At 50.5% G+C, this 26,753-nt stretch overlaps 1 protein-coding gene across 1 annotated transcript in view; it reads right to left on the reverse strand.

Moving 5' to 3' along the window:
• Positions 1–26,753, reverse strand: part of LOC143769415 (alpha-2-macroglobulin-like protein 1) — a 305,150-nt gene that overhangs the window by 120,276 nt on the left and 158,121 nt on the right. Inside the window, exons 20-23 of the mRNA XM_077257911.1 lie at positions 16,365–16,497; positions 9,951–10,176; positions 8,524–8,650; positions 4,881–5,002 (exon numbers count right to left, since the gene is read on the reverse strand). Coding sequence (XP_077114026.1) covers positions 4,881–5,002; positions 8,524–8,650; positions 9,951–10,176; positions 16,365–16,497 — 608 coding nt within the window. The remainder of the gene's footprint in view (positions 1–4,880; positions 5,003–8,523; positions 8,651–9,950; positions 10,177–16,364; positions 16,498–26,753) is intronic.

The raw sequence follows: 26,753 nt of genomic DNA on the forward strand, positions 1-26,753 counted from the left end.
GAGAGGGGGGCTGGATGTTATACATCGGGGGGTGAGGGTTTGGAGGTTATACACCTGGGTGAGGGAGGGGCGCTGGATGTTATACATCGGGGGTGAGGGTCCGGAGGTTTTACATCGGGGTGAGGGAGGGGGGCTGGATGTTATACATCGGGGGGTGAGGGTCTGGATGTTATACACCGGGGTGAGAGAGGGGGCTGGATGTTATACATCGGGGTGAGGGTCCGGAGGTTATACACCGGGGTGAGGGAGGGGCACTGGATGTTATACATCGGGGGTGAGGGTCCGGAGGTTATACAGCGGGGTGAGGGAGGGGCACTGGATGTTATACATCGGGGGTTGAGGGTCCGGAGGTTATACACCGGGGTGAGGGAGGGGGGCTGGATGTTATACATCGGGGGTGAGGGTCCGGAGGTTATACACCTGGGTGAGGGAGGGGGGCTGGATGTTATACATCGGGGGTGAGGGTCCGGAGGTTATACACCTGGGTGAGGGAGGGGGCTGGATGTTATACATCGGGGGTGAGGGTCCGGAGGTTATACACCGGGGTGAGGGAGGGGCGCTTGATGTTATACATCGGGGGTGAGGGTCCGGAGGTTATACACCGGGGTGAGGGAGGGGGGCTGGATGTTATCGGGGTGAGGGTCCGGAGGTTATACACCGGGGTGAGGGAGGGGTGCTTGATGTTATACATCGGGGGTGAGGGTCCGGAGGTTATACACCGGGGTGAGGGAGGGGCACTGGATGTTATACATCGGGGGTGAGGGTCCGGAGGTTATACACCGGGGTGAGGGAGGGGCACTGGATGTTATACATCGGGGGTTGAGGGTCCGGAGGTTATACACCGCGGTGAGAGAGGGGGCTGGATGTTATACATCGGGGGTGAGGGTCCAGAGGTTATACACCGGGGTGAGGGAGGGGCGCTGGATGTTATACATCGGGGTGAGGGTCTGGAGGTTATACACCGGGGTGAGAGAGGGGGGCTGGATGTTATACATCGGGGGTGAGGGTCCGGAGGTTATACACCGGGGTGAGAGAGGGGGGCTGGATGTTATACATCGGGGGTGAGGGTCCGGAGGTTATACACTGGGTTGAGGGAGGGGCACTGGATGTTATACATCGGGGGTGAGGGTCCGGAGGTTATACACCGCGGTGAGGGAGGGGCACTGGATGTTATACATTGGGGATGAGGGTCCGGAGGTTATACACCTGGGTGAGAGAGGGGGGCTGGATGTTATACATTGGGGGGTGAGGGTTTGGAGGTTATACACCTGGGTGAGGGAGGGGCGCTGGATGTTATACATCGGGGTGAGGGTCCGGAGGTTATACACCGGGGTGAGGGAGGGGGCTGGATGTTATACATCGGGGTGAGGGTCCGGAGGTTATACACCGGGGTGAGGGAGGGGGCTGGATGTTATACATCGGGGTGAGGGTCCGGAGGTTATACACCGGGGTGAGGGAGGGCGCTTGATGTTATACATCAGGGGTGAGGGTCCGGAGGTTATACACCGGGGTGAGAGAGGGGGGCTGGATGTTATACATCGGGGTGAGGGTCCGGAGGTTATACACCGCGGTGAGAGAGGGGCGCTGGATGTTATACATCGGGGATGAGGGTCCGGAGGTTATACACCTGGGTGAGGGAGGGGCGCTGGATGTTATACATCGGGGTGAGGGTCTGGAGGTTATACACCGGGGTGAGAGAGGGGGGCTGGATGTTATACATCGGGGGTGAGGGTCCGGAGGTTATACACCGGGGTGAGGGAGGGGCACTGGATGTTATACATCGGGGGTGAGGGTCCGGAGGTTATACACCGCGGTGAGGGAGGGGCACTGGATGTTATATATCGGGGGTTGAGGGTCCGGAAGTTATACACCGGGGTGAGGGAGGGGCACTGGATGTTATACATCGGGGGTTGAGGGTCCGGAGGTTATACACCGCGGTGAGAGAGGGGGCTGGATGTTATACATCGGGGGGTGAGGGTCTGGAGGTTATACACCGGGGTGAGGGAGGGGCGCTGGATGTTATACATCGGGGTGAGGGTCTGGAGGTTATACACCGGGGTGAGAGAGGGGGGCTGGATGTTATACATCGGGGGTGAGGGTCCGGAGGTTATACACCGGGGTGAGGGAGGGGCACTGGATGTTATACATCGGGGGTGAGGGTCCGGAGGTTATACACCGCGGTGAGGGAGGGGCACTGGATGTTATACATCGGGGATGAGGGTCCGGAGGTTATACACCGGGGTGAGAGAGGGGGGCTGGATGTTATACATCGGGGTGTGAGGGTTTGGAGGTTATACACCTGGGTGAGGGAGGGGCGCTGGATGTTATACATCGGGGGTGAGGGTCCGGAGGTTATACACCGGGGTGAGGGAGGGGCGCTGGATGTTATACATCAGGGGTGAGGGTCCGGAGGTTATACACCGGGGTGAGGGAGGGGCACTGGATGTTATACATCGGGGGTGAGGGTCCGGAGGTTATACACCGGGGTGAGGGAGGGGCGCTGGATGTTATACATCAGGGGTGAGGGTCCGGAGGTTATACACCGGGGTGAGGGAGGGGGGCTGGATGTTATACACCGGGGTGAGGGAGGGGCGCTGGATGTTATACATCGGGGTGAGGGTCCGGAGGTTTTACATCGGGGTGAGGGAGGGGGGCTGGATGTTATACATCGGGGGGTGAGGGTCTGGATGTTATACACCGGGGTGAGAGAGGGGGCTGGATGTTATACATCGGGGTGAGGGTCCGGAGGTTATACACCGGGGTGAGGGAGGGGCACTGGATGTTATACATCGGGGGTGAGGGTCCGGAGGTTATACAGCGGGGTGAGGGAGGGGCACTGGATGTTATACATCGGGGGTTGAGGGTCCGGAGGTTATACACCGGGGTGAGGGAGGGGGGCTGGATGTTATACATCGGGGGTGAGGGTCCGGAGGTTATACACCTGGGTGAGGGAGGGGGGCTGGATGTTATACATCGGGGGTGAGGGTCCGGAGGTTATACACCGGGGTGAGGGAGGGGGCTGGATGTTATACATCGGGTTGAGGGTCCGGAGGTTATACACCGGGGTGAGAGAGGGGGGCTGGATGTTATACATCGGGGGTGAGGGTCCGGAGGTTATACACCGGGGTGAGGGAGGGGCGCTTGATGTTATACATCGGGGGTGAGGGTCCGGAGGTTATACACCGGGGTGAGGGAGGGGGGCTGGATGTTATCGGGGTGAGGGTCCGGAGGTTATACACCGGGGTGAGGGAGGGGGGCTGGATGTTATACATCGGGGTGAGGGTCCGGAGGTTATACACCGGGGTGAGGGAGGGGGCTGGATGTTATACATCAGGGGTGAGGGTCCGGAGGTTATACACCGGGGTGAGGGAGGGGCGCTGGATGTTATACATCGGGGTGAGGGTCTGGAGGTTATACACCGGGGTGAGAGAGGGGGGATGGATGTTATACATCGGGGGTGAGGGTCCGGAGGTTATACACCGGGGTGAGGGAGGGGCACTGGATGTTATACATCGGGGGTGAGGGTCCGGAGGTTATACACCGCGGTGAGGGAGGGGCACTGGATGTTATACATTGGGGATGAGGGTCCGGAGGTTATACACCGGGGTGAGAGAGGGGGGCTGGATGTTATACATTGGGGGGTGAGGGTTTGGAGGTTATACACCTGGGTGAGGGAGGGGCGCTGGATGTTATACATCGGGGTGAGGGTCCGGAGGTTTTACATCGGGGTGAGGGAGGGGCGCTGGATGTTATACATCGGGGGTGAGGGTCCGGAGGTTATACACCGGGGTGAGGGAGGGGGCTGGATGTTATACATCAGGGGTGAGGGTCCGGAGGTTATACACCGGGGTGAGAGAGGGGGGCTGGATGTTATACATCGGGGGTGAGGGTCCGGAGGTTATACACCGGGGTGAGGGAGGGGCGCTTGATGTTATACATCGGGGGTGAGGGTCCGGAGGTTATACACCGGGGTGAGGGAGGGGGCTGGATGTTATACATCGGGGTGAGGGTCTGGAGGTTATACACCGGGGTGAGGGAGGGGGGCTGGATGTTATCGGGGTGAGGGTCTGGAGGTTATACACCGGGGTGAGGGAGGGGCGCTGGATGTTATACACCGGGGTGAGGGAGGGGCGCTGGATGTTATACATCGGAGGTGAGGGTCCGGAGGTTATACACCGGGGTGAGGGAGGGGCGCTGGATGTTATACATCGGGGGTGAGGGTCCGGAGGTTATACACCGCGGTGAGGGAGGGGCACTGGATGTTATACATCGGAGGTGAGGGTCCGGAGGTTATACACCTGGGTGAGGGAGGGGCACTGGATGTTATACATCGGGGGGTGAGGGTCTGGAGGTTATACACCGGGGTGAGGGAGGGGCGCTGGATGTTATACATCGGAGGTGAGGGTCCGGAGGTTATACACCGGGGTGAGGGAGGGGCACTGGATGTTATACATCGGGGGGTGAGGGTCTGGAGGTTATACACCTGGGTGAGGGAGGGGCACTGGATGTTATACACAGGGGGGTGAGGGTCTGGATGCTATGCACTGGGGGGTGAGGGTCTGGATGCTATGCACTGGGGGGTGAGGGTCTGGATGCTATGCACTGGGGGGTGAGGGTCTGGATGCTATGCACTGGGGGGTGAGGGTCTGGATGCTATGCACTGGGGGGTGAGGAGCCAGACATTATACTCCAGTGCCTCTATTACAGGACGGCCTTGGTATCAGCCAGCTCTTTTCCACCCTCCATGGAGCCACCTGGATGGAGACATTGTTGCAGGCCACGCCCATTCATATAAGCTCCACCCACATCAAAGTGTTTTTGTAGTGGGCCGGGATACTCGCCCCCTCCCAGGAGGATCTCTCAGCGCCCCCCGCACTCACCACCACCAGCACCGTCTTGATCACCACGTCTCTGCGGCCTTTTCTTGGGACCCTCAGCTCCTGTCCGTCATACAGTTCCTTGCTGTTCACGGCTTCAGCGATAATAGTGATGTTCACCTCCCCTGAAGACGGAGGAGAAGTCAGCGATAAAATAATGCGGGACGTCATGTGACTCTGATCACTGTATATGTCAACCCCGGAGGATACAGTGCAGAAGGGGAGGATGGTAACCACCGGGGGCGGGGCTGGAGTATAAGGGGTGTGGTCTCATCATTATATCAGAGATGTCTCCACCAGGAGGAGGGGCTGACAACCATAAGGGGTGTGGTCTTACGTCACTATATCAGAGATGTCATCACCAGGGGGTGGAGCTGACAACCATAAGGGGTGTGGTCTCATGTCACTATATCAGAGATGTCATCGCCAGGGGGCGGGGCTGACAACCATAAGGGGTGTGGTCTCATGTCACTATATCAGAGATGTCATCGCCAGGGGGCGGGGCTGACAACCATAAGGGGTGTGGTCTCATGTCACTGTATCAGAGATGTCTCCGCCAGGAGGAGGGGCTGACAACCATAAGGGGTGTGGTCTCATGTCACTGTATCAGAGATGTCTCCGCCAGGAGGAGGGGCTGACAACCATAAGGGGTGTGGTCTCATGTCACTGTATCAGAGATGTCATCGCCAGGAGGCGGGGCTGACAACCATAAGGGGTGTGGTCTCATGTCACTGTATCAGAGATGTCATCACCAGGGGGTGGAGCTGACAACCATAAGGGGTGTGGTCTCATGTCACTATATCAGAGATGTCATCTCCAGGGGGCGGGGCTGACAACCATAAGGGGTGTGGTCTCATGTCACTGTATCAGAGATGTCATCGCCAGGAGGCGGGGCTGACAACCATAAGGGGTGTGGTCTCATGTCACTGTATCAGAGATGTCATCGCCAGGAGGCGGGGCTGACAACCATAAGGGGTGTGGTCTCATGTCACTGTATCAGAGATGTCATCACCAGGGGGTGGAGCTGACAACCATAAGGGGTGTGGTCTCATGTCACTATATCAGAGATGTCATCTCCAGGGGGCGGGGCTGACAACCATAAGGGGTGTGGTCTCATGTCACTGTATCAGAGATGTCATCGCCAGGAGGCGGGGCTGACAACCATAAGGGGTGTGGTCTCATGTCACTGTATCAGAGATGTCATCACCAGGGGGTGGAGCTGACAACCATAAGGGGTGTGGTCTCATGTCACTATATCAGAGATGTCATCGCCAGGGGGCGGGGCTGACAACCATAAGGGGTGTGGTCTCATGTCACTGTATCAGAGATGTCTCCGCCAGGAGGAGGGGCTGACAACCATAAGGGGTGTGGTCTCATGTCACTGTATCAGAGATGTCTCCGCCAGGAGGAGGGGCTGACAACCATAAGGGGTGTGGCCTCATGTCACTATATCAGAGATGTTATCGCCAGGGGGCGGGGCTGACAACCATAAGGGGTGTGGTCTCATGTCACTGTATCAGAGATGTCATCGCCAGGAGGCGGGGCTGACAACCATAAGGGGTGTGGTCTCATGTCACTGTATCAGAGATGTCATCACCAGGGGGTGGAGCTGACAACCATAAGGGGTGTGGTCTCATGTCACTATATCAGAGATGTCATCTCCAGGGGGCGGGGCTGACAACCATAAGGGGTGTGGTCTCATGTCACTGTATCAGAGATGTCTCCGCCAGGAGGCGGGGCTGACAACCATAAGGGGTGTGGTCTCATGTCACTATACCAGAGAGATCATCGCCAAGGGGAGGAGCTGACAACCATAAGGGGTGTGGCCTCATGTCACTATATCAGAGATGTCATCGCCAGGAGGCGGGGTTGACAACCATAAGGGGTGTGGTCTCATGTCACTGTATCAGAGATGTCATCACCAGGGGGAGGAGCTGACAACCATAAGGGGTGTGGTCTCATGTCACTGTATCAGAGATGTCTCCGCCAGGAGGCGGGGCTGACAACCATAAGGGGTGTGGTCTCATGTCACTATACCAGAGATGACATCTCCAGGGGGCTGGGCTGACAACCATAAGGGGTGTGGTCTCATGTCACTGTATCAGAGATGTCATCGCCAGGAGGCGGGGCTGACAACCATAAGGGGTGTGGTCTCATGTCACTGTATCAGAGATGTCTCCGCCAGGAGGAGGGGCTGACAACCATAAGGGGTGTGGTCTCTTGTCACTATATCAGAGATGTCATCGCCAGGGGGCGGGGCTGACAACCATAAGGGGTGTGGTCTCATGTCACTATATCAGAGAGATCATCGCCAGGGGGCGGGGCTGACAACCATAAGGGGTGTGGCCTCATGTCACTATATCAGAGATGTCATCACCAGGGGGCGGGGCTGACAACCATAAGGGGTGTGGTCTCATGTCACTATATCAGAGATGTCATCACCAGGGGGCGAGGCTGACAACCATAAGGGGTGTGGCCTCATGTCACTATATCAGTGATGTCATCGCCAGGAGGCGGGGCTGACAACCATAAGGGGTGTGGCTTCATGTCACTATACCAGAGATATCATCTCCAGGGGGCGGGGCTGACAACCATAAGGGGTGTGGTCTCATGTCACTGTATCAGAGATGTAATCTCCAGGGGCGGAGCTGACAACCATAAGGGGTGTGGTCTCATGTCACTGTATCAGAGATGTCTCCGCCAGGAGGAGGGGCTGACAACCATAAGGGGTGTGGTCTCTTGTCACTATATCAGAGATGTCATCGCCAGGGGGCGGGGCTGACAACCATAAGGGGTGTGGCCTCATGTCACTATATCAGAGATGTCATCGCCAGGGGGCGGGGCTGACAACCATAAGGGGTGTGATCTCATGTCACTATATCAGAGGTCATCGCCAGGGGGTGGAGCTGACAACCATAAGGGGTGTGGTCTCTTGTCACTATATCAGAGATGTCATCGCCAGGGGGCGGGGCTGACAACCATAAGGGGTGTGGTCTCATGTCACTATATCAGAGAGGTCATCGCCAGGGGGCGGGGCTGACAACCATAAGGGGTGTAGTCTCATGTCACTATATCAGAGATGTCATCACCAGGGGGCGGAGCTGACAACCATAAGGGGTGTGGCCTCATGTCACTATATCAGAGGTCATCGCCAGGGGGTGGAGCTGACAACCATAAGGGGTGTGATCTCATGTCACTATATCAGAGGTCATCGCCAGGGGGTGGAGCTGACAACCATAAGGGGTGTGGTCTCATGTCACTATATCAGAGAGGTCATCGCCAGGGGGCGGGGCTGACAACCATAAGGGGTGTGGCCTCATGTCACTATATCAGAGAGGTCATCGCCAGGGGGCGGGGCTGACAACCATAAGGGGTGTAGTCTCATGTCACTATATCAGAGATGTCATCACCAGGGGGCGGAGCTGACAACCATAAGGGGTGTGGCCTCATGTCACTATATCAGAGATGTCATCGCCAGGGGGCGGAGCTGACAACCATAAGGGGTGTGGCCTCATGTCACTATATCAGAGATGTCATCGCCAGGGGGCGGAGCTGACAACCCCTCACTTGAATACAGGCCGTTGTCAGCAGTAATTGCTGGAGTATATGGCGTGTGGTGTCATTCAGGTGACGTTCCTCTTCTCACCTAGTGTCATTGGAGTCACATCAAAAGAAGTTGTCTTTTTTCCCCCTCCGATGAGATAGAACGATTTCTTGCTGTTTTCCTCATTCTTAATTCTTAATTGTTCAGACGACGGTAGAGAAATGTCAATCTGAGGGTGAAACAAGACAGACAGTGGGTGAAATGTTAGTCTGCAGGGTACTGACGGCGGGGGAAGCTAATCAGGGTACTGACGGCGGTCACCTGAAGCCCCCCACTGGTAAGGCTGATGTCACCAAGCTGCGGTCGAGGGGCCACATGTGGCTGGAGGGCCCATGATGTGTGGATCGTGGCTGGCTGCCATGAGCACCAGGTGTAGCAGACAACCATGAAGAGCAGGTCTACAGCTGGAGGAGACTTGTGAGCAGCCCCCGCAGAAGAGCAGACCTGGATGCACACGTCCTGGCCATGGGGTGTATTGGGGCCAGTCACGGGGCGCTTGTAGCTGGACGTGTGGTGGGACTCTCAATGCGAGAATACTGAATAGAGTGGGGTGGGCGCCATGGATGTCCGAGTCCTGCCTCAGCGGGATTTCTATGGGAGCGGCCATAACAGGGGCTTTGGTATTACTACTGCTGGAGGGGTGGGTGCGGGAGCCGGATGACACCATTTGGGGGGGCCATGACTATGGACGTCTCTCAGAGCTGAATCACCATCGCCAACATGATTTTGCATTTTTTCTGGACAGTTTCTCAAAAATCAGGGACAAGCAACTCTTTTTACAGACACATGAGACAACGTTCACACCTTAAGTATTCAGTCAATATTTTACATCAGTATTTGTCACCCAAAACCAGGAGTGGTGATAATCCAGAAGAGGTGACGAGTTTCTACTAGACTTTTCCTCTGATTGTTCCACTCCTGGATTTGGCTATCAAATACTGATGTATAATGCTGAATGTGTGAACGTGGCCTTAGACATCCATAATAAATCACTAAGATGACAGGTGATCTGGTCTAGGGCCCATAAATCCTACATGAGACATCATCCGCCTTTACTGGGATCTGTACGAGGGGGATGAATAGTCAGAAAAATCGGCACAAGCCTTTCCAGGACGCATCAATTTATCAATTTTTTTTTCAACAGTGGAAAAAAAGTTCCCAATTTTTACAGACTGTTCATTAATATCTGAACGGTTGGCAACTCTGAGAAGAGTGTGGCTCGCAACTGGGTGAGAAACGTTGGGGACCACTGTGGTTGTGGGAACCAGGAGAGCAGTGGGGGACACAGTATGGGATACTGACCGGTGCCTGTCCAGTAGGTGTGAGCATGTGTTACTATCTGCTTTGCCACCACCTCCAGCCCATTAGGACATTCATGAACTATGGTGGAAGATAGATTGTAATGGTCCCCGATGTGATTTTCTGGTCCCGATGAAGTCCCCTGCCTCGTATACCAGGAGGACATTTACCTTCATAGCGTGACTCATGTAGTTGAAGACTGAGACTTTGAGTAAGAAGCTTTCTCCGCGTATCACTGAGTAAGGAAGGATGAGATCTACAAAGAATGGCTGGAAAGCTTTAAGGTCAACTGGAGAAGAGAGACCGAACCCTTCAGGACCAACGCAGAACATTTGGGTGCTCCACGTCGTGATGGTGTCTGGGACAGAAACCAGGAGCTCAGCAGAACCAGTTGATCTGCAGAAAAAAAAAAAACATGAAGATGCAGAAAACTACGTACATCCTTGGAGGGATGATCTAATGGCAACCATGGATGACCTTACAGCAGAGACCACAGCAGAGACGTCTGGAGGATTTAGGAAGGAAAGTCAGAACTTGTCCCATTTGCCACCACTAACATCACATGGACAGAGCTTCACGACCTCTGATGTACAGGTATGTCCATGGTTGTGTCTCTGCCTTTGATGCGGGCTCCGTGACTGAGCCCGCATCCTTCCCCGCACATGACAGCTGATTTGTCATGTGCCTCTAACAGGCGCTGGTGGATCAGAGATCCACCCTCGGCTGTTAACCAGCACGTCACAAGCCCCTTCCATTGGCACCCCTGTCATGCGATCACTGGGCACTCATGGGTTTTCATGAAAGGTGGGGGGTCTGCAGAAGACCTCCGTGCCTGTCATTGTAAATCTCTTATGAACGCCGGCCATGGGAGATAGTGATTTATGCTATATGTAGCGGTGCTGTAGCCCTGCTATGTGTAGCACAAGCGATGAGAAATCTATTGAAGTGAGTAAAAAGCAAAAACGCTTTAAAAAAATGAAAAAAAATCTAAAAGATCAAAGTGCCCCCTTGTGGGGAAATGGGGTGTCGGTGGGCACCCCAGTCCGCTAGCCGGAACCGCATTGGCCAGGGATCGTCCCGCCTAATGTCCACTGTCTCGTTAACATGGGCATAACACTACTCAGACAACACAGGGCGAGGGTAAAACAGTGCGGCAATGCTTTATTGGACCACAACACAGGCAGATAACACATAGAACCGTCCCAGCAAAATAACCAAGATGGTGCAAATTACGAAGTCTCACCCTTCCGCTGACCCGCCGGGATAATGGCAGCTGTTACTTCAGAACTTCCAGGGTCGGCTACCCCACCTGTGGCACACACACAGAGAGGAGGTAACGACAAGCGTAGGGAGATGACAGTCCAATCAGTCCATACAAGGTCCAAAGCCAGTTGACACGAGAGTCACCACCTGGCTTCTTCGAACATCTCCATTTAGCCAGGCTACCTAATCCTGACCTTCTCCAAACATATTATGGCTCAGCGATGGTCAATGGAGCAGATCTGTATCCTTCCAATCATAATGGCAGGTCAGTTTTAGCATTTAGTGATCACGGTAAAAAAATAAATAAATTGTGGAATTGGACTTTTTTTGCACTTTTCCCACACTTTGAATTTATTTCTCGTTTTCCAGTTCATTATATAGAATAATCAATAGTTAGGGCTCTGGGTAGAAGGGAATCAAAAAATGAAAACCTAAAAACAGAAAATTGCAAGGTCATGAAGGGGTTGAAGAGCAATCATCAATTACATTTTTAGTTCATAAATCAATGGTGAAAAAAGAGAAACTTTATAATAGATTGCATCAGAGAAATCCGCTTCTTTCTTCTCCAGGATGGATCCTTCTCAAAATCCTAAATTTCCGAGTAAAAATTGTTCAGTAAAGATAAAATGTTACATTATTGAGACAGAAGGGGGAGGAGGAAGGGGAGGAGTTAGAGGCAAAGTTCCGCCCCTCTACATAGAATCTTATCCACAGCAACTGTCATCTATGTTAGGAGGAAGGGGAGGAGTTAGAGGCAAAGCTCCGCCCCTCTACATAGAATCTTAGCAGCAGAAACTGTCACCTCCTATATAAAAAGGGAGGAGATACATGCAGAGCTCCTCCCCTCTTCCATCCACGCAGAATCTCATTATTAATAGCCGCCATCTCCTTCCTCAGTAATGTAAAGGTGCCCGGGGTGGTCACCATAGGTGAGTGACACGAGCAGGAGTGTAACTACAACAGGTGCAGGGGTTGCAATCGTACCCGGGCCCTGGCGCCTAGGGGGCCCTAAAAGTCCCTTTGGCCTATAGAAAAAGACTACTGCTATTAAAGATTTAAAATATTTGGGGGCCCCGTTGGAGCTTTCGAATCGGGGCCCATGAGTTTTAAGTTACTCCACTGGTCACGAGTCCAACACCCCGGTACCTTACAGAAAACAGGGGTCTGTTCCACTGTGTGTTGCTGTTTTTACCGTGGACACCTCCTGACTCCTCCGGTCCACCACACTTAGTGTGCCCATGAATCCACACAGCCCACGAACAAGAGACACAACACTGTATAAAAACAAGTTCAGCTTTACTGTCCCTTTCAATCGTCAAGAAAGCAGAAGGGAACGCGGATGTCTGTCCTTAGGGGACATTGATGAGGCATCTCACTACAGAGCCAGGGACTTTTAGGCTTCCCCTCAGCTATGGCTCTTCAGTTATGGCCCCTCAGCTCCTTCCTATTATCTCTATCCTCAGCCACTCTCAGGAGCCACGTGTGGCTGACTCCTTCTCTGGATGGGCCCCGAGCCTCGCTGACTTGTCTCTTCTCGGACACACAGCTCCCAGAACTCACGGAGACCCGCTGGACTCTCAAGATGCTGAACCAGCGCTCCTTTGCTCAACTTGCCATCTTGGAGTATTCTGCAGCCAGCGCTGGAGTTCACCTCCTTAGACGTTCTGCTTCTCTGTCTGCTTCTAAGTTCTCCTCTTCCGCACACACTCCAGTGAAGTTCACCATGACCAGAGGGGTGTCCTTACTTCCTTCCTTGTCAGAACTCTTACTAATTAACTTCCCACTCCTGTCACTAACCCACAATCCTCAATCCTGCTCCCCAACCTGAGCCGACCTTTAGAGTAAACCCTGTCTGCATCACCAACAGAGAATCGCCGCCACCGAAGGACATCTCCCAAAAACACAGTATAGCACTGTACACACATGTAAAATACATTGTTATACATGTAACCGCTAGAGGACATCAGCGAGTGCAGCGCCATCATCACCACTCTCACAACTGCACACAGCTTTTACCTTCCGTAGCGACACAGCATTTCTTCTTAAGAAAGGGCAGACAAATTGAGTAGGCCCAGAATCAAACTGTTGTCTGAGGTATTGACTCTTGTAGGAGGAATATTTACCTCTAATATTAATCTCCTACAGTATATTTTCTGTTATCTTTGCAAAACCGTTATGCATGGTCACTGAACAATGATGTGTGCTGATATGTTAATTACATACATTGTCCATGCCAGACAGTTTGTTGGCATTCCAAAGGATCTCAGCTTAGGGGACTATGGACATGGCTGGAAGGACACAAGAAAGCTTCACTGACCATCACTGAAACCCCAGAGACGTCTTGAAGAATCCAGGTTGGGACAATCAGGTCACCTGGCCACATACCTCACTGCTCTCGGTTAACTTCCTAAGCTTGTTGTTACTTCCTTTCTGTGGGGGTCTGCCAAAAAACGGAGAGCCACTGGTGGGGGTACTCGGCCCTTGAAATAGCTCTAATCCCGGCGAGTCAGACGAAGGGTGACACTCTGTAATTTGCACCATCTTGGGTGTTTGCTGGGACCGTTCTGTATGCTATTGTGTGTTGGTAGTTCAATAAATTGTCACACTGTTTTACCCTCACCCTGTGTTCTCTGAGTAGTGTTCTGCCCACGGGCGTTTAGTGATATGAGCCCTGGTCCATGCAGTCTTTCTAAAGACAGCCCGGCCAGTGGATGAGAGCACCCACTGACCCCCGTGTCTCCACACCCTCAAGCTGAGAATTGTGAGAATGATCGATCTCCTGGAGGAAAGAAAAAAAGAAAGCAGATTTCTCTTCTATGAGACATGTTACACAGTTTCTTATTTTTTGGTGTATTATTCATTTACTAGGTGACTGTGTAACAGTGATCAGACGTGTGTGATGCCACAATCAGGAGATGGAGATGTCACTCACATCTCACACTGACATCTAGACACTATGTAGCTCCAGATCCACTTATAATGTTCTGCATGGGCCGTCCCCATCCTGATTGGCTCATTTCAGTTTGTCACATTCACCTGATTGCCCAATCTGGTTGCAATAAGAATAAGTGTAAGTAGTTCTGCTTCATTTTCATGTATCAGAGCAGGGGAAGCTATGTACAAGGGTATACAAGGTAAAGACAAGGTGTGAAGAAACCAGATTATATCTTAATTACCCAGATGACTAGGTTTAGCAAACCAAGAAGAATTGACTGTCATGCCCTCAGCTGCAGGTCCGGTCTCCGCTGCGAAGGGAGACCGGCACCTTTCACGCAGCTCCACTGGTACTACTCACCCTGTCCGTGGCTCCAGATGATCAGCGGCTCCTTTCTCTGCTAAGAACCTGCATCCTCTTAGCAGGTCTCCTGGAAATCCTCTTAGGAGGCGCACCCTGCTTCATGAACATACTTAAAACAGCAGAGCACCTGTTCTCTATTAAGGCTCTCTGCGCTATGATGCTCTGTGCATAAAAGGCATCTTCCCATTATGGGAGGTGCCTGGGCAATGTGTGCATTCTATTGTTTGTGGCCTTCTGCTCAGGCCACACTCTGCTGTGCTCTGCTCTGCAAAGTGTAGTTTATTACTTTTGGTTTTCTAATCCCTCTGTCTCCTCAGAATCCTCCGCTGGCAGTTCCCTATTCTGGATCCTTCTGGACTCTCCGATTTCCACTCCAGGCTGGCTAAGCTGCTCCTCACGGAACCATCCAGATATTGCTGCCGGCTGGATCAGCCTTTCCAAAACTACACAGAGCTTCCGGGATTCTCTTCACTGACAGAGCCTGAATTCCACTGTCTTGTTAATACGGTCTGTACAGGTCATCCCTCTGGTCCGGGTACGGCGGCATTTAGGCCATCTGGTGTTGTGACGGGGGAATCCCTGTATAGGGGTACACCTTGCCCGGTGCTCCACTACATGCTTCAGTGTTGAGGTCCAGAGGGTTCTTCTCTCAGGCAGCTCTTTCTGTTTGTTTAAGCTTCATTTAAATAAATACCTTTGCTTTTTGGAAGCACATTCTCCTGTATCTTGTGTACCGGGTATACAGCTACCACGGCTCCATCAGTGGTCTAGTGAGTCCACTATATTTCCCCACGCCCTGTGGGCGTAACATTGACTTTTTATCTGTATGTTGGCTTTTGGATTTAAGTGTTGATTTCTGGTGGGTCAAGAAAGCAGACTTTCATTTGGGCAAGTCTGTAATAGTAACTTGTAAGCTGATATTTCATATAACACAGTGTGCGCTTATATTTGATGACTGTTGATGTTTCCGATATGCTAATTGTGCATTTTAATATGGAGCCAGTGACTTTGAAAGCAGAGAGGGGAAGATTGTACAAATAGACTGAATGGTCAAGTAGTGCTACATGATCTCATCACCATTGTTCCCTTTATCTTGATGCTGGCCTGAAGGACACTGGGTAAATTTAAAACTAGGTTACATGCCTCTGTATAAAGAGACTCAGAGACAGAGAGCGACACAGCCGGACATTCTGCAAAACACCCAACGGACAGGAGACAGAACTGCAGCCAATTCATCATGGCACTATTACGAGGGACACGGATCTATCATTCTATAGGAAACAACCCAGGGTTTTTTGGCTTCGGATGGAAGGATACAGATCTGCTCCACTGACCATTGCTGAACCATGGATACGTTTGGAGGAAACCAGGATTGGGACCCGCTGGTGGCCTGGCTCCAAGGAGATGTTCGGATAAGCCTCATGTTGACTCATGTCAACTGACTTTGGACCTTGTATGGACTGAATGGACTGCCATCTCCCTGGTAGCTCTAACGTAACATCTACCATTATCTTGGCGGGTCTGTGTGGTCTGAGTTGCGTTATGCCCAAGTTAATGGCAGAACGGGCTTTAGGTGGGAAGATCCTTGGTCCATGCGGTTACGGCTAGAGGACTGGGGTGCACGCCGACACCCCGTTTCTCCACTCTAGGGTGATGGCCAGAGCTGACAGTGGTGGCTCCTCATAGCCTGTGGCTGAGACTATTCACTTGAATTAACAGCTTCTATTAATCGTCCACAACAAGTATCTCTGCCTCCACATACCGGTGCGGAGCTACAGAGCGGTCTCACGCTCAGATGACCTGTAGTGACAGGACATAACATACAGCAGGTGTGTCTGCCCCATGCCGGCTGCACGCATTGTCTACACCCTCTGGGAATAATGGTGTGAACACTGCACCCTGCACCAAGCTCCTCCAGGGATGGACCAGATCCTCTGCCGATCTGTCCTCACATCTCCAGGAAGGATCCATCATAATAACGTGGAGACTAATTACAGAATGTGACAAGATGCTCAATACTCACAAAACTGGTACTAGATCAAACAGCCAAGTTTCTGGGAAAAAAATGCGAGGGTTCGAGCTGCTTCCACCTTCTTCATTGGCCGCGACATCGAAAGAAGTGTCTGCAGGTGACGATAAAAGAAACGCAGGAGCAGCTAAAGGGAAAGAGAAGAGTCTCCGTCACCACCAATGTGGAGGATACATCTGTATATAGTGCGGGGGATACATCTGTATATAGTGCGGGGGATACATCTGTATATAGTGCGGGGTGATACATCTGTATATAGTGCGGGGGATACATCTGTATATAGTGTGTGGGGGATACTGTTGTGAAATTGGATTCTGGGCTCCCCCGGTGGCCACTTGTGGAATTGTACTTGTGTGCATCATCCCCTCTGTTCACCTGCTCCTATCAGAATTGGGAGTCGCTATATAACCTTGCTCCTCTGTCAGTTTCATGCCGGTCAACAATGTAATCAGAAGCCTTTCTGTGCATGTTCCTGCTACTAGACAACTCCCAGCTAAGTTGGACTTTTGTCCTTGTGTGTTTTTGCATTTTGTTCCTGTTCACAGCTGCTGTTTCGTTACTGTGTCTGGAAAGCTCTTGTGAGCGGAAATTGCCACTCTGGTGTTATGAGTTAATGCTAGAGTCTTAAAGTAATTTCTGGATGGTGTTTTGATAGTTTTCTGCTGACCATGAAAGTGCCCTTTCTGTCTTCCTGCTATCTAGAAAGCGGACCTCGATTTTGCTAAACCTATTTTCATACTACGTTTGTCATTTCATCTAAAATCACCGCCAATATATGTGGGGGCCTCTGTCTGCCTTTTGGGAAAATTTCTCTAGAGGTGAGCCAGGACTGTCTTTTCCTCTGCTAGGATTAGGTAGTTCTCCGGCTGGCGCTGGGCATCTAGGGATAAAAAAACGTAGGCATGCTACCCGGCCACTTCTAGTTGTGCGGCAGGTTTAGTTCATGGTCAGTATAGTTTCCATCTTCCAAGAGCTAGTTCTCATATATGCTGGGCTATGTTCTCTCGCCATTGAGAATCATGACAGTTTGACCGGCCCAAAAAAAAGGGTTAAATTACTGGCTGAGAAAGGAGAGAAAAAAGAAGTCTGCTACAATTTTTTTTTTTTTTTTTCCTCTAGTTCTGAGTGTGCTCTTAATTGAATCACTTGCTAGTTTGCCTATGCTGCAGCCTTCCTCTCTTTCTCTCCTTCTAATCCTTGAATGGCTCTGTGTTCACCTGTTTCAAATGGATCTTCAGAGTGTAGCTACAGGTTTGAATAATCTCGCCACAAAGGTACAAAATTTGCAAGATTTTGTTGTTCATGCACCTATGTCTGAGCCTAGAATTCCTTTGCCTGAATTCTTCTCGGGGAATAGATCTCACTTTCAAAATTTTAAAAATAATTGCAAATTGTTTTTGTCCCTGAAGTCTCGCTCTGCCGGAGACCCTGCACAGCAGGTCAGGATTGTAATTTCCTTGCTCCGGGGCGACCCTCAAGACTGGGCTTTTGCATTGGCACCAGGGGATCCTGCGTTGCTCAATGTGGATGCGTTTTTTCTGGCCTTGGGGTTGCTTTATGAGGAACCTCATTTAGAGCTTCAGGCGGAAAAGGCCTTGATGTCCTTGTCTCAGGGGCAAGATGAAGCTGAAATATACTGCCAAAAATTCCGCAAATGGTCTGTGCTTACTCAGTGGAATGAGTGCGCCCTGGCGGCGATTTTCAGAGAAGGTCTCTCTGATGCCATTAAGGATGTTATGGTGGGGTTCCCTGTGCCTGCGAGTCTGAATGAGTCCATGACGATGGCTATTCAGATCGATAGGCGTCTGCGGGAGCGCAAACCTGTGCACCATTTGGCGGTGTCTACTGAGAAAACGCCAGAAAATATGCAATGTGATAGAATTCTGTCCAGAAGCGAGCGGCAGAATTTTAGACGAAAAAATGGGTTGTGCTTCTATTGTGGTGATTCAACTCATGTTATATCAGCATGCTCTAAGCGTACTAAGAAGCCTGACAAGTCTGTTTCAATTGGCACTTTTCAGTCTAAGTTTATTCTATCTGTGACCCTGATTTGTTCTTTGTCATCTATTACCGCGGACGCCTATGTCGACTCTGGCGCTGCTTTGAGTCTTATGGATTGGTCCTTTGCCAAACGCTGTGGGTATGATTTGGAGCCATTGGAGGCTCCGATACCTCTGAAAGGGATTGACTCCACCCCATTGGCTAGTAATAAACCACAATACTGGACACAAGTGACTATGCGTGTTAATCCGGATCACCAGGAGGTTATTCGCTTTCTGGTGCTGTATAATCTACATGATGTTTTGGTGCTGGGATTGCCATGGCTGCAATCTCATAACCCAGTCCTCGACTGGAGAGCTATGTCTGTATTAAGCTGGGGATGTAAAGGAACTCATGGGGACGTACCTGTGGTTTCCATTTCATCATCTATTCCCTCTGAGATTCCTGAATTCTTGTCTATCGTGACGTTTTTGAAGAACCTAAGCTTGGTTCATTACCTCCGCACCGGGAGTGCGATTGTGCCATAGATTTGATTCCGGGTAGTAAATACCCTAAGGGTCGTTTATTTAATCTGTCTGTGCCTGAACACGCGGCTATGCGAGAATATATAAAGGAGTCCTTGGAAAAGGGACATATTCGTCCTTCGTCATCTCCCTTAGGAGCCGGTTTTTTCTTTGTGTCTAAAAAAGACGGCTCTTTGAGGCCGTGTATTGATTATCGACTTTTGAATAAAATCACGGTAAAATATCAATATCCGTTACCACTGCTTACTGATTTGTTTGCTCGTATAAAGGGGGCCAAGTGGTTCTCTAAGATTGATCTCCGTGGGGCGTATAATTTGGTGCGAATCAAGCAGGGGGATGAGTGGAAAACCGCATTTAATACGCCCGAGGGCCATTTTGAGTATTTGGTGATGCCTTTTGGTCTTTCAAATGCCCCTTCAGTCTTCCAGTCCTTTATGCATGACATTTTCCGCGATTATTTGGATAAATTTATGATTGTGTATCTGGATGATATTCTGATTTTTTCGGATGACTGGGACTCTCATGTCCAGCAGGTCAGGAGGGTTTTTCAGGTTTTGCGGTCTAATTCCTTGTGTGTGAAGGGTTCTAAGTGTGTTTTTGGGGTTCAAAAGATTTCCTTCTTGGGATACATTTTTTCCCCCTCTTCCATCGAGATGGATCCTGTCAAGGTTCAGGCTATTGGTGATTGGACGCAACCCTCTTCTCTTAAGAGTCTTCAGAAATTTTTGGGCTTTGCTAACTTTTATCGTCGATTTATTGCTGGTTTTTCTGATGTTGTAAAACCATTGACTGATTTGACTAAGAAGGGTGCTGATGTTGCTGATTGGTCCCCTGATGCTGTGGAGGCCTTTCGGGAGCTCAAGCGCCGCTTTTCTTCCGCCCCAGTGTTGCGTCAGCCTGATGTTGCTCTTCCTTTTCAGGTTGAGGTCGACGCTTCTGAAATCGGAGCTGGGGCGGTGTTGTCGCAGAGAAGTTCCGACTGCTCCGTGATGAGACCTTGTGCTTTTTTTTCCCGTAAATTTTCGCCCGCCGAGCGGAATTATGATATTGGGAATCGGGAGCTTTTGGCCATGAAGTGGGCTTTTGAGGAGTGGCGTCACTGGCTTGAGGGGGCCAGACATCAGGTGGTGGTATTGACTGACCACAAAAATTTAATTTACCTTGAGTCTGCCAGGCGCCTGAATCCTAGACAGGCGCGCTGGTCGTTGTTTTTCTCTCGGTTTAATTTTGTGGTGTCTTACCTACCGGGTTCTAAGAATGTTAAGGCGGATGCCCTTTCTAGGAGTTTTGAGCCTGACTCCCCTGGTAATTCTGAGCCCACAGGTATCCTTAAAGATGGAGTGATATTGTCTGCCGTTTCTCCAGACCTGCGGCGGGCCTTGCAGGAGTTTCAGGCGGATAGACCTGATCGTTGCCCACCTGGTAGACTGTTTGTTCCTGATGATTGGACCAGTAGAGTCATCTCTGAGGTTCATTCTTCTGCGTTGGCAGGTCATCCTGGAATCTTTGGTACCAGGGATTTGGTGGCAAGGTCCTTCTGGTGGCCTTCCCTGTCACGAGATGTGCGAGGCTTTGTGCAGTCTTGTGACGTTTGTGCTCGGGCCAAGCCTTGTTGTTCTCGGGTGTTATGACCCCAATGGCGAGGGTCTCAGAGGAACGTGGAAGTCTGCAGAATACAAAAATCCAGCTCATAGGGCAGTGGTAACTGGGTTGACCATATATCTACTCCTAACGCCAACACTAGAAGTAGCCGGGGATCATTCCTACGTTGATTCTAGATGACACGCGCCAGCCGGAGAATCTAGCTACCCCTAGTAGAGGAAAACAAAGACCTTTCTTGCCTCCAGAGAAGGGGACCCCAAAGCTGGATAGAAGCCCCCCACAAATAATGACGGTGAGGTAAGAGGAAATGACAAACACAGAAATGAACCAGGTTTAGCACAGAGAGGCCCGCTTACTGATAGCAGAATAAAGAAAGGTAACTTATATGGTCAACAAAAACCCTATCAAAATCCACACTGGAAATTCAAGAACCCCCGAACCGTCTAACGGTCCGGGGGGAGAACACCATCCCCCTAGAGCTTCCAGCAAAGGTCAGGATATAGATTTGGAACAAGCTGGACAAAAATACAAAACCAAAACAAATAGCAAAAAGCAAAAGGCAGACTTAGCTGATATAACTGGAACCAGGATCAGTAGACAAGAGCACAGCAGACTAGCTCTGATAACTACGTTGCCAGGCATTGAACTGAAGGTCCAGGGAGCTTATATAGCAACACCCCTAACTAACGACCCAGGTGCGGATAAAAGGAAAGACAGAAAAACCAGAGTCAAACAACTAGTAACCACTAGAGGGAGCAAAAAGCAAATTCACAACAGTACCCCCCCCTTAGTGAGGGGTCACCGAACCCTCACCACGACCACCAGGGCGATCAGGATGAGCGGCATGAAAGGCACGAACTAAATCGGCCGCATGAACATCAGAGGCGACCACCCAGGAATTATCCTCCTGACCATAGCCCTTCCACTTGACCAGGTACTGAAGCCTCCGCCTGGAGAGGCGAGAATCCAAGATCTTCTCCACCACGTACTCCAACTCGCCCTCAACCAACACCGGAGCAGGAGGCTCAGCAGAAGGAACTACAGGCACAATGTACCGCCGCAACAAGGACCTATGAAATACATTGTGAATAGCAAATGACACAGGAAGATCCAGGCGAAAAGATACAGGATTAAGGATTTCCAATATCTTGTAAGGCCCAATAAAACGAGGTTTAAATTTGGGAGAGGAGACCTTCATAGGAACAAAGCGGGAAGAAAGCCACACCAAATCCCCAACGCGTAGTCGGGGACCCACACCGCGGCGGCGGTTGGCAAAGCGCTGAGCCTTCTCCTGTGACAACTTCAAGTTGTCCACCACATGATTCCAGATCTGCTGCAACCTATCCACCACAGAATCCACCCCAGGACAGTCAGAAGGCTCCACATGACCCGAAGAAAAGCGAGGATGGAAACCAGAGTTGCAGAAAAAAGGCGAAACCAAGGTGGCGGAACTAGCCCGATTATTAAGGGCAAACTCAGCCAACGGCAAGAATGTCACCCAATCGTCCTGATCAGCAGAGACAAAACACCTCAAATAAGCCTCCAAAGTCTGATTGGTTCGCTCCGTCTGTCCATTAGTCTGAGGATGGAAAGCAGACGAAAACGACAAATCAATGCCCATCCTACTACAAAAGGATCGCCAGAACCTGGAAACGAACTGGGATCCTCTGTCTGACACAATATTCTCAGGGATGCCGTGCAAACGAACCACGTTCTGGAAAAACACAGGAACCAGATCGGAAGAGGAAGGCAGCTTAGGCAAAGGAACCAAATGGACCATCTTGGAGAAGCGATCACATATCACCCAGATAACGGACATGCCCTGAGATAGCGGAAGATCAGAAATGAAATCCATGGAGATATGTGTCCAAGGTCTCTTCGGGACAGGCAAGGGCAAGAGCAAACCGCTGGCACGAGAACAGCAAGGCTTAGCTCGAGCACAAGTCCCACAGGACTGCACAAATGACCGCACATCTCTTGACAAGGAAGGCCACCAAAAGGACCTGGCCACCAGATCTCTGGTGCCAAAAATTCCCGGGTGACCTGCCAACACCGAGGAATGAACCTCGGAAATGACTCTGCTGGTCCACTTATCCGGAACAAACAGTCTGTCAGGTGGACAAGACTCAGGCCTATCAGCCTGAAATCTCTGCAACACACGTCGCAGATCCGGAGAAATAGCTGACAAGATAACTCCATCTATAAGAATACCAACAGGATCAGCGACTCCAGGAGCATCAGGCACAAAGCTCCTAGAAAGAGCATCGGCCTTCACATTCTTTGAACCTGGTAAATACGAGACAACAAAATCAAAACGGGAGAAAAACAATGACCAGCGGGCCTGTCTCGGATTAAGGCGTTTAGCAGACTCGAGATACATCAGATTTTTGTGATCAGTCAAGACCACCACACGATGCTTAGCACCCTCGAGCCAATGACGCCACTCCTCAAATGCCCATTTCATGGCCAACAACTCCCGATTGCCCACATCATAATTTCGCTCGGCAGGGGAAAACTTCCTAGAGAAAAAGGCACAAGGTTTCATAACAGAGCAACCAGGGCCTCTCTGCGACAAAACGGCCCCTGCCCCAATCTCCGAAGCATCCACCTCAACCTGAAAGGGAAGTGAGACGTCAGGCTGGCACAAAACAGGCGCCGAAGTAAACCGGCGTTTCAACTCCTGGAAAGCCTCCACGGCAGCAGGAGCCCAGTTAGCTACATCGGAGCCCTTCTTGGTCATATCCGTCAAAGGTTTCACAATGCTAGAAAAATTAGCGATAAAACGACGGTAGAAGTTAGCGAAGCCCAAGAACTTCTGAAGACTCTTAACTGACGAGGGCTGAGTCCAATCAAGAATAGCTCGGACCTTGACTGGGTCCATCTCCACAGCAGAAGGGGAAAAAATGAACCCCAAAAAGGGAACCTTCTGTACACCAAAGAGACACTTTGAGCCCTTGACAAACAAAGAATTTTCACGCAAAATTTTAAAGACCAACCTGACCTGCTCCACATGCGAATCCCAATTATCAGAAAAAACCAAAATATCATCCAGATAAACAATCAAAAATTTATCCAGATACTTCCGGAAAATGTCATGCATAAAGGACTGAAAAACTGAAGGCGCATTGGAGAGCCCAAAAGGCATCACCAAGTACTCAAAATGACCTTCGGGCGTATTGAATGCGGTTTTCCATTCATCACCTTGCTTAATGCGCACAAGGTTGTACGCACCACGAAGGTCTATCTTGGTGAACCACTTGGCACCCTTAATCCGGGCAAACAAGTCAGACAACAGCGGTAAAGGAAACTGAAATTTGACAGTGATCTTATTTAAAAGCCGATAATCAATACAAGGTCTCAAAGATCCGTCCTTTTTTGCCACAAAAAAGAATCCCGCACCAAGAGGGGAAGAAGACGGACGAATATGTCCTTTTTCCAGAGACTCCTTGATATATGAACGCATAGCGGTATGTTCAGGTACCGACAGATTAAACAGTCTTCCCTTAGGAAATTTACTGCCTGGGATCAAATCTATAGCACAGTCACAGTCCCTATGAGGAGGCAGTGCACTGGACTCAGACTCACTGAAGACATCCTGATAATCAGACAAATACTCCGGAACTTCCGAAGGCGTAGAAGAAGCAATAGACACAGGCAGGGAATCCTCATGAATACCACGACAGCCCCAACTTGAGACTGACATAGCCTTCCAGTCCAGGACTGGATTATGGGTCTGTAACCATGGCACCCTAAAACGACCAAATCATGCATTTTATGTAAAACCAGGAAACGTATCACCTCGCGGTGTTCAGGAGTCATGCACATGGTAACCTGAGTCCAATACTGCGGTTTATTTGCTGCCAATGGTGTAGCATCAATACCCCTAAGAGGAATAGGATTTTCTAATGGTTCAAGAGTAAATCCACAGCGCTTAGCAAATGAGAGATCCATGAGACTCAGGGCAGCACCTGAATCTACAAACGCCATGAGGGAATTTGCGGTTTTGCGCTCCCGCAACCGCCGGTCAATTTGAATAGCCAGTGCCATAGTATCATTCAGACCTGTGGGAATGGGAAAACCCACCATAACATTCTTAATGGCTTCAGAAAGGCCATTTCTAAAATTAGCGGCCAGTGCACACTCGTTCCAATGTGTCAGCACGGACCATTTCCGAAATTTTTGGCAATACACTTCAGCCTCGTCCTGCCCCTGAGACATAGACAGCAAGGCCTTTTCTGCCTGAATCTCAAGATTGGGTTCCTCATAAAGTAAACCGAGCGCCAGAAAAAACGCATCAAGATCAGCCAATGCCGGATCTCCTGGCGCCAGCGAAAAAGCCCAATCCTGAGGGTCGCCCCGTAAGAACGAAATAACAATCTTTACTTGCTGAGCAGAATCTCCTGATGAACAGGGTCTCAGGGACAAAAACAATTTACAATTATTCACGAAATTCCTAAACTTAAACCTGTCTCCGGAAAACAGTTCAGGAATCGGTATTTTAGGTTCTGACCTAGGATTTCTGATAACATAGTCTTGTATGCCCTGCACACGAGTAGCCAGCTGGTCCACACTTGTAATCAAGGTCTGGACATTCATGTCTGCAGCAAGCATAGCCACTCTGAGGTAAAGGGGAAGGAGAAAAAAAAAACTCAGAATCTTCTTTCTTATAATCCCTCTTCTGCAATGCATTAAACATTTAATACTGGCCTGGCAAACTGTTATGACCCCAATGGCGAGGGTCTCAGAGGAACGTGGAAGTCTGCAGAATACAAAAATCCAGCTCATAGGGCAGTGGTAACTGGGTTGACCATATATCTACTCCTAACGCCAACACTAGAAGTAGCCGGGGATCATTCCTACGTTGATTCTAGATGACACGCGCCAGCCGGAGAATCTAGCTACCCCTAGTAGAGGAAAACAAAGACCTTTCTTGCCTCCAGAGAAGGGGACCCCAAAGCTGGATAGAAGCCCCCCACAAATAATGACGGTGAGGTAAGAGGAAATGACAAACACAGAAATGAACCAGGTTTAGCACAGAGAGGCCCGCTTACTGATAGCAGAATAAAGAAAGGTAACTTATATGGTCAACAAAAACCCTATCAAAATCCACACTGGAAATTCAAGAACCCCCGAACCGTCTAACGGTCCGGGGGGAGAACACCAGCCCCCTAGAGCTTCCAGCAAAGGTCAGGATATAGATTTGGAACAAGCTGGACAAAAATACAAAACCAAAACAAATAGCAAAAAGCAAAAGGCAGACTTAGCTGATATAACTGGAACCAGGATCAGTAGACAAGAGCACAGCAGACTAGCTCTGATAACTACGTTGCCAGGCATTGAACTGAAGGTCCAGGGAGCTTATATAGCAACACCCCTAACTAACAACCCAGGTGTGGATAAAAGGAAAGACAGAAAAACCAGAGTCAAAAAACTAGTAACCACTAGAGGGAGCAAAAAGCAAATTCACAACACTCGGGCTAGTGGATTGTTGTTACCCTTGCCTATCCCGAAGAGGCCTTGGACGCACATCTCGATGGATTTTATTTCGGATCTGCCTGTTTCTCATAAGATGTCTGTCATCTGGGTGGTGTGTGACCGTTTCTCTAAGATGGTCCATCTGGTTCCCTTGCCTAAGTTGCCTTCTTCTTCCGAGTTGGTTCCTCTGTTTTTTCAAAATGTTGTTCGTTTGCATGGTATTCCGGAGAATATCGTTTCTGACAGAGGGACCCAATTCGTGTCTAGATTTTGGCGGGCATTCTGTGCTAGGATGGGCATAGATTTGTCTTTTTCGTCTGCTTTCCATCCTCAGACTAATGGCCAGACCGAGCGGACTAATCAGACCTTGGAGACATATTTGAGGTGTTTTGTGTCTGCGGATCAGGATGATTGGGTTGCTTTTTTGCCTTTGGCGGAGTTCGCCCTCAATAATCGGGCCAGCTCTGCCACCTTGGTGTCCCCGTTTTTCTGTAATTCGGGGTTTCATCCTCGATTTTCCTCCGGTCAAGTGGAATCTTCGGATTGTCCTGGAGTGGATGCTGTGGTGGAGAGGTTGCATCAGATTTGGGGGCAGGTGGTGGACAATTTGAAGTTGTCCCAGGAGAAGACTCTGCTTTTTGCCAACCGCCGTCGTCGTGTTGGTCCTCGGCTTTGTGTTGGGGACTTGGTGTGGTTGTCTTCTCGTTTTGTCCCTATGAGGGTTTCTTCTCCTAAGTTTAAGCCTCGGTTCATCGGCCCGTACAAGATATTGGAGATTCTT

This window comes from Ranitomeya variabilis, chromosome 4, assembly GCF_051348905.1.
Source record: "Ranitomeya variabilis isolate aRanVar5 chromosome 4, aRanVar5.hap1, whole genome shotgun sequence".
Lineage (NCBI taxonomy): Eukaryota > Metazoa > Chordata > Amphibia > Anura > Dendrobatidae > Ranitomeya > Ranitomeya variabilis.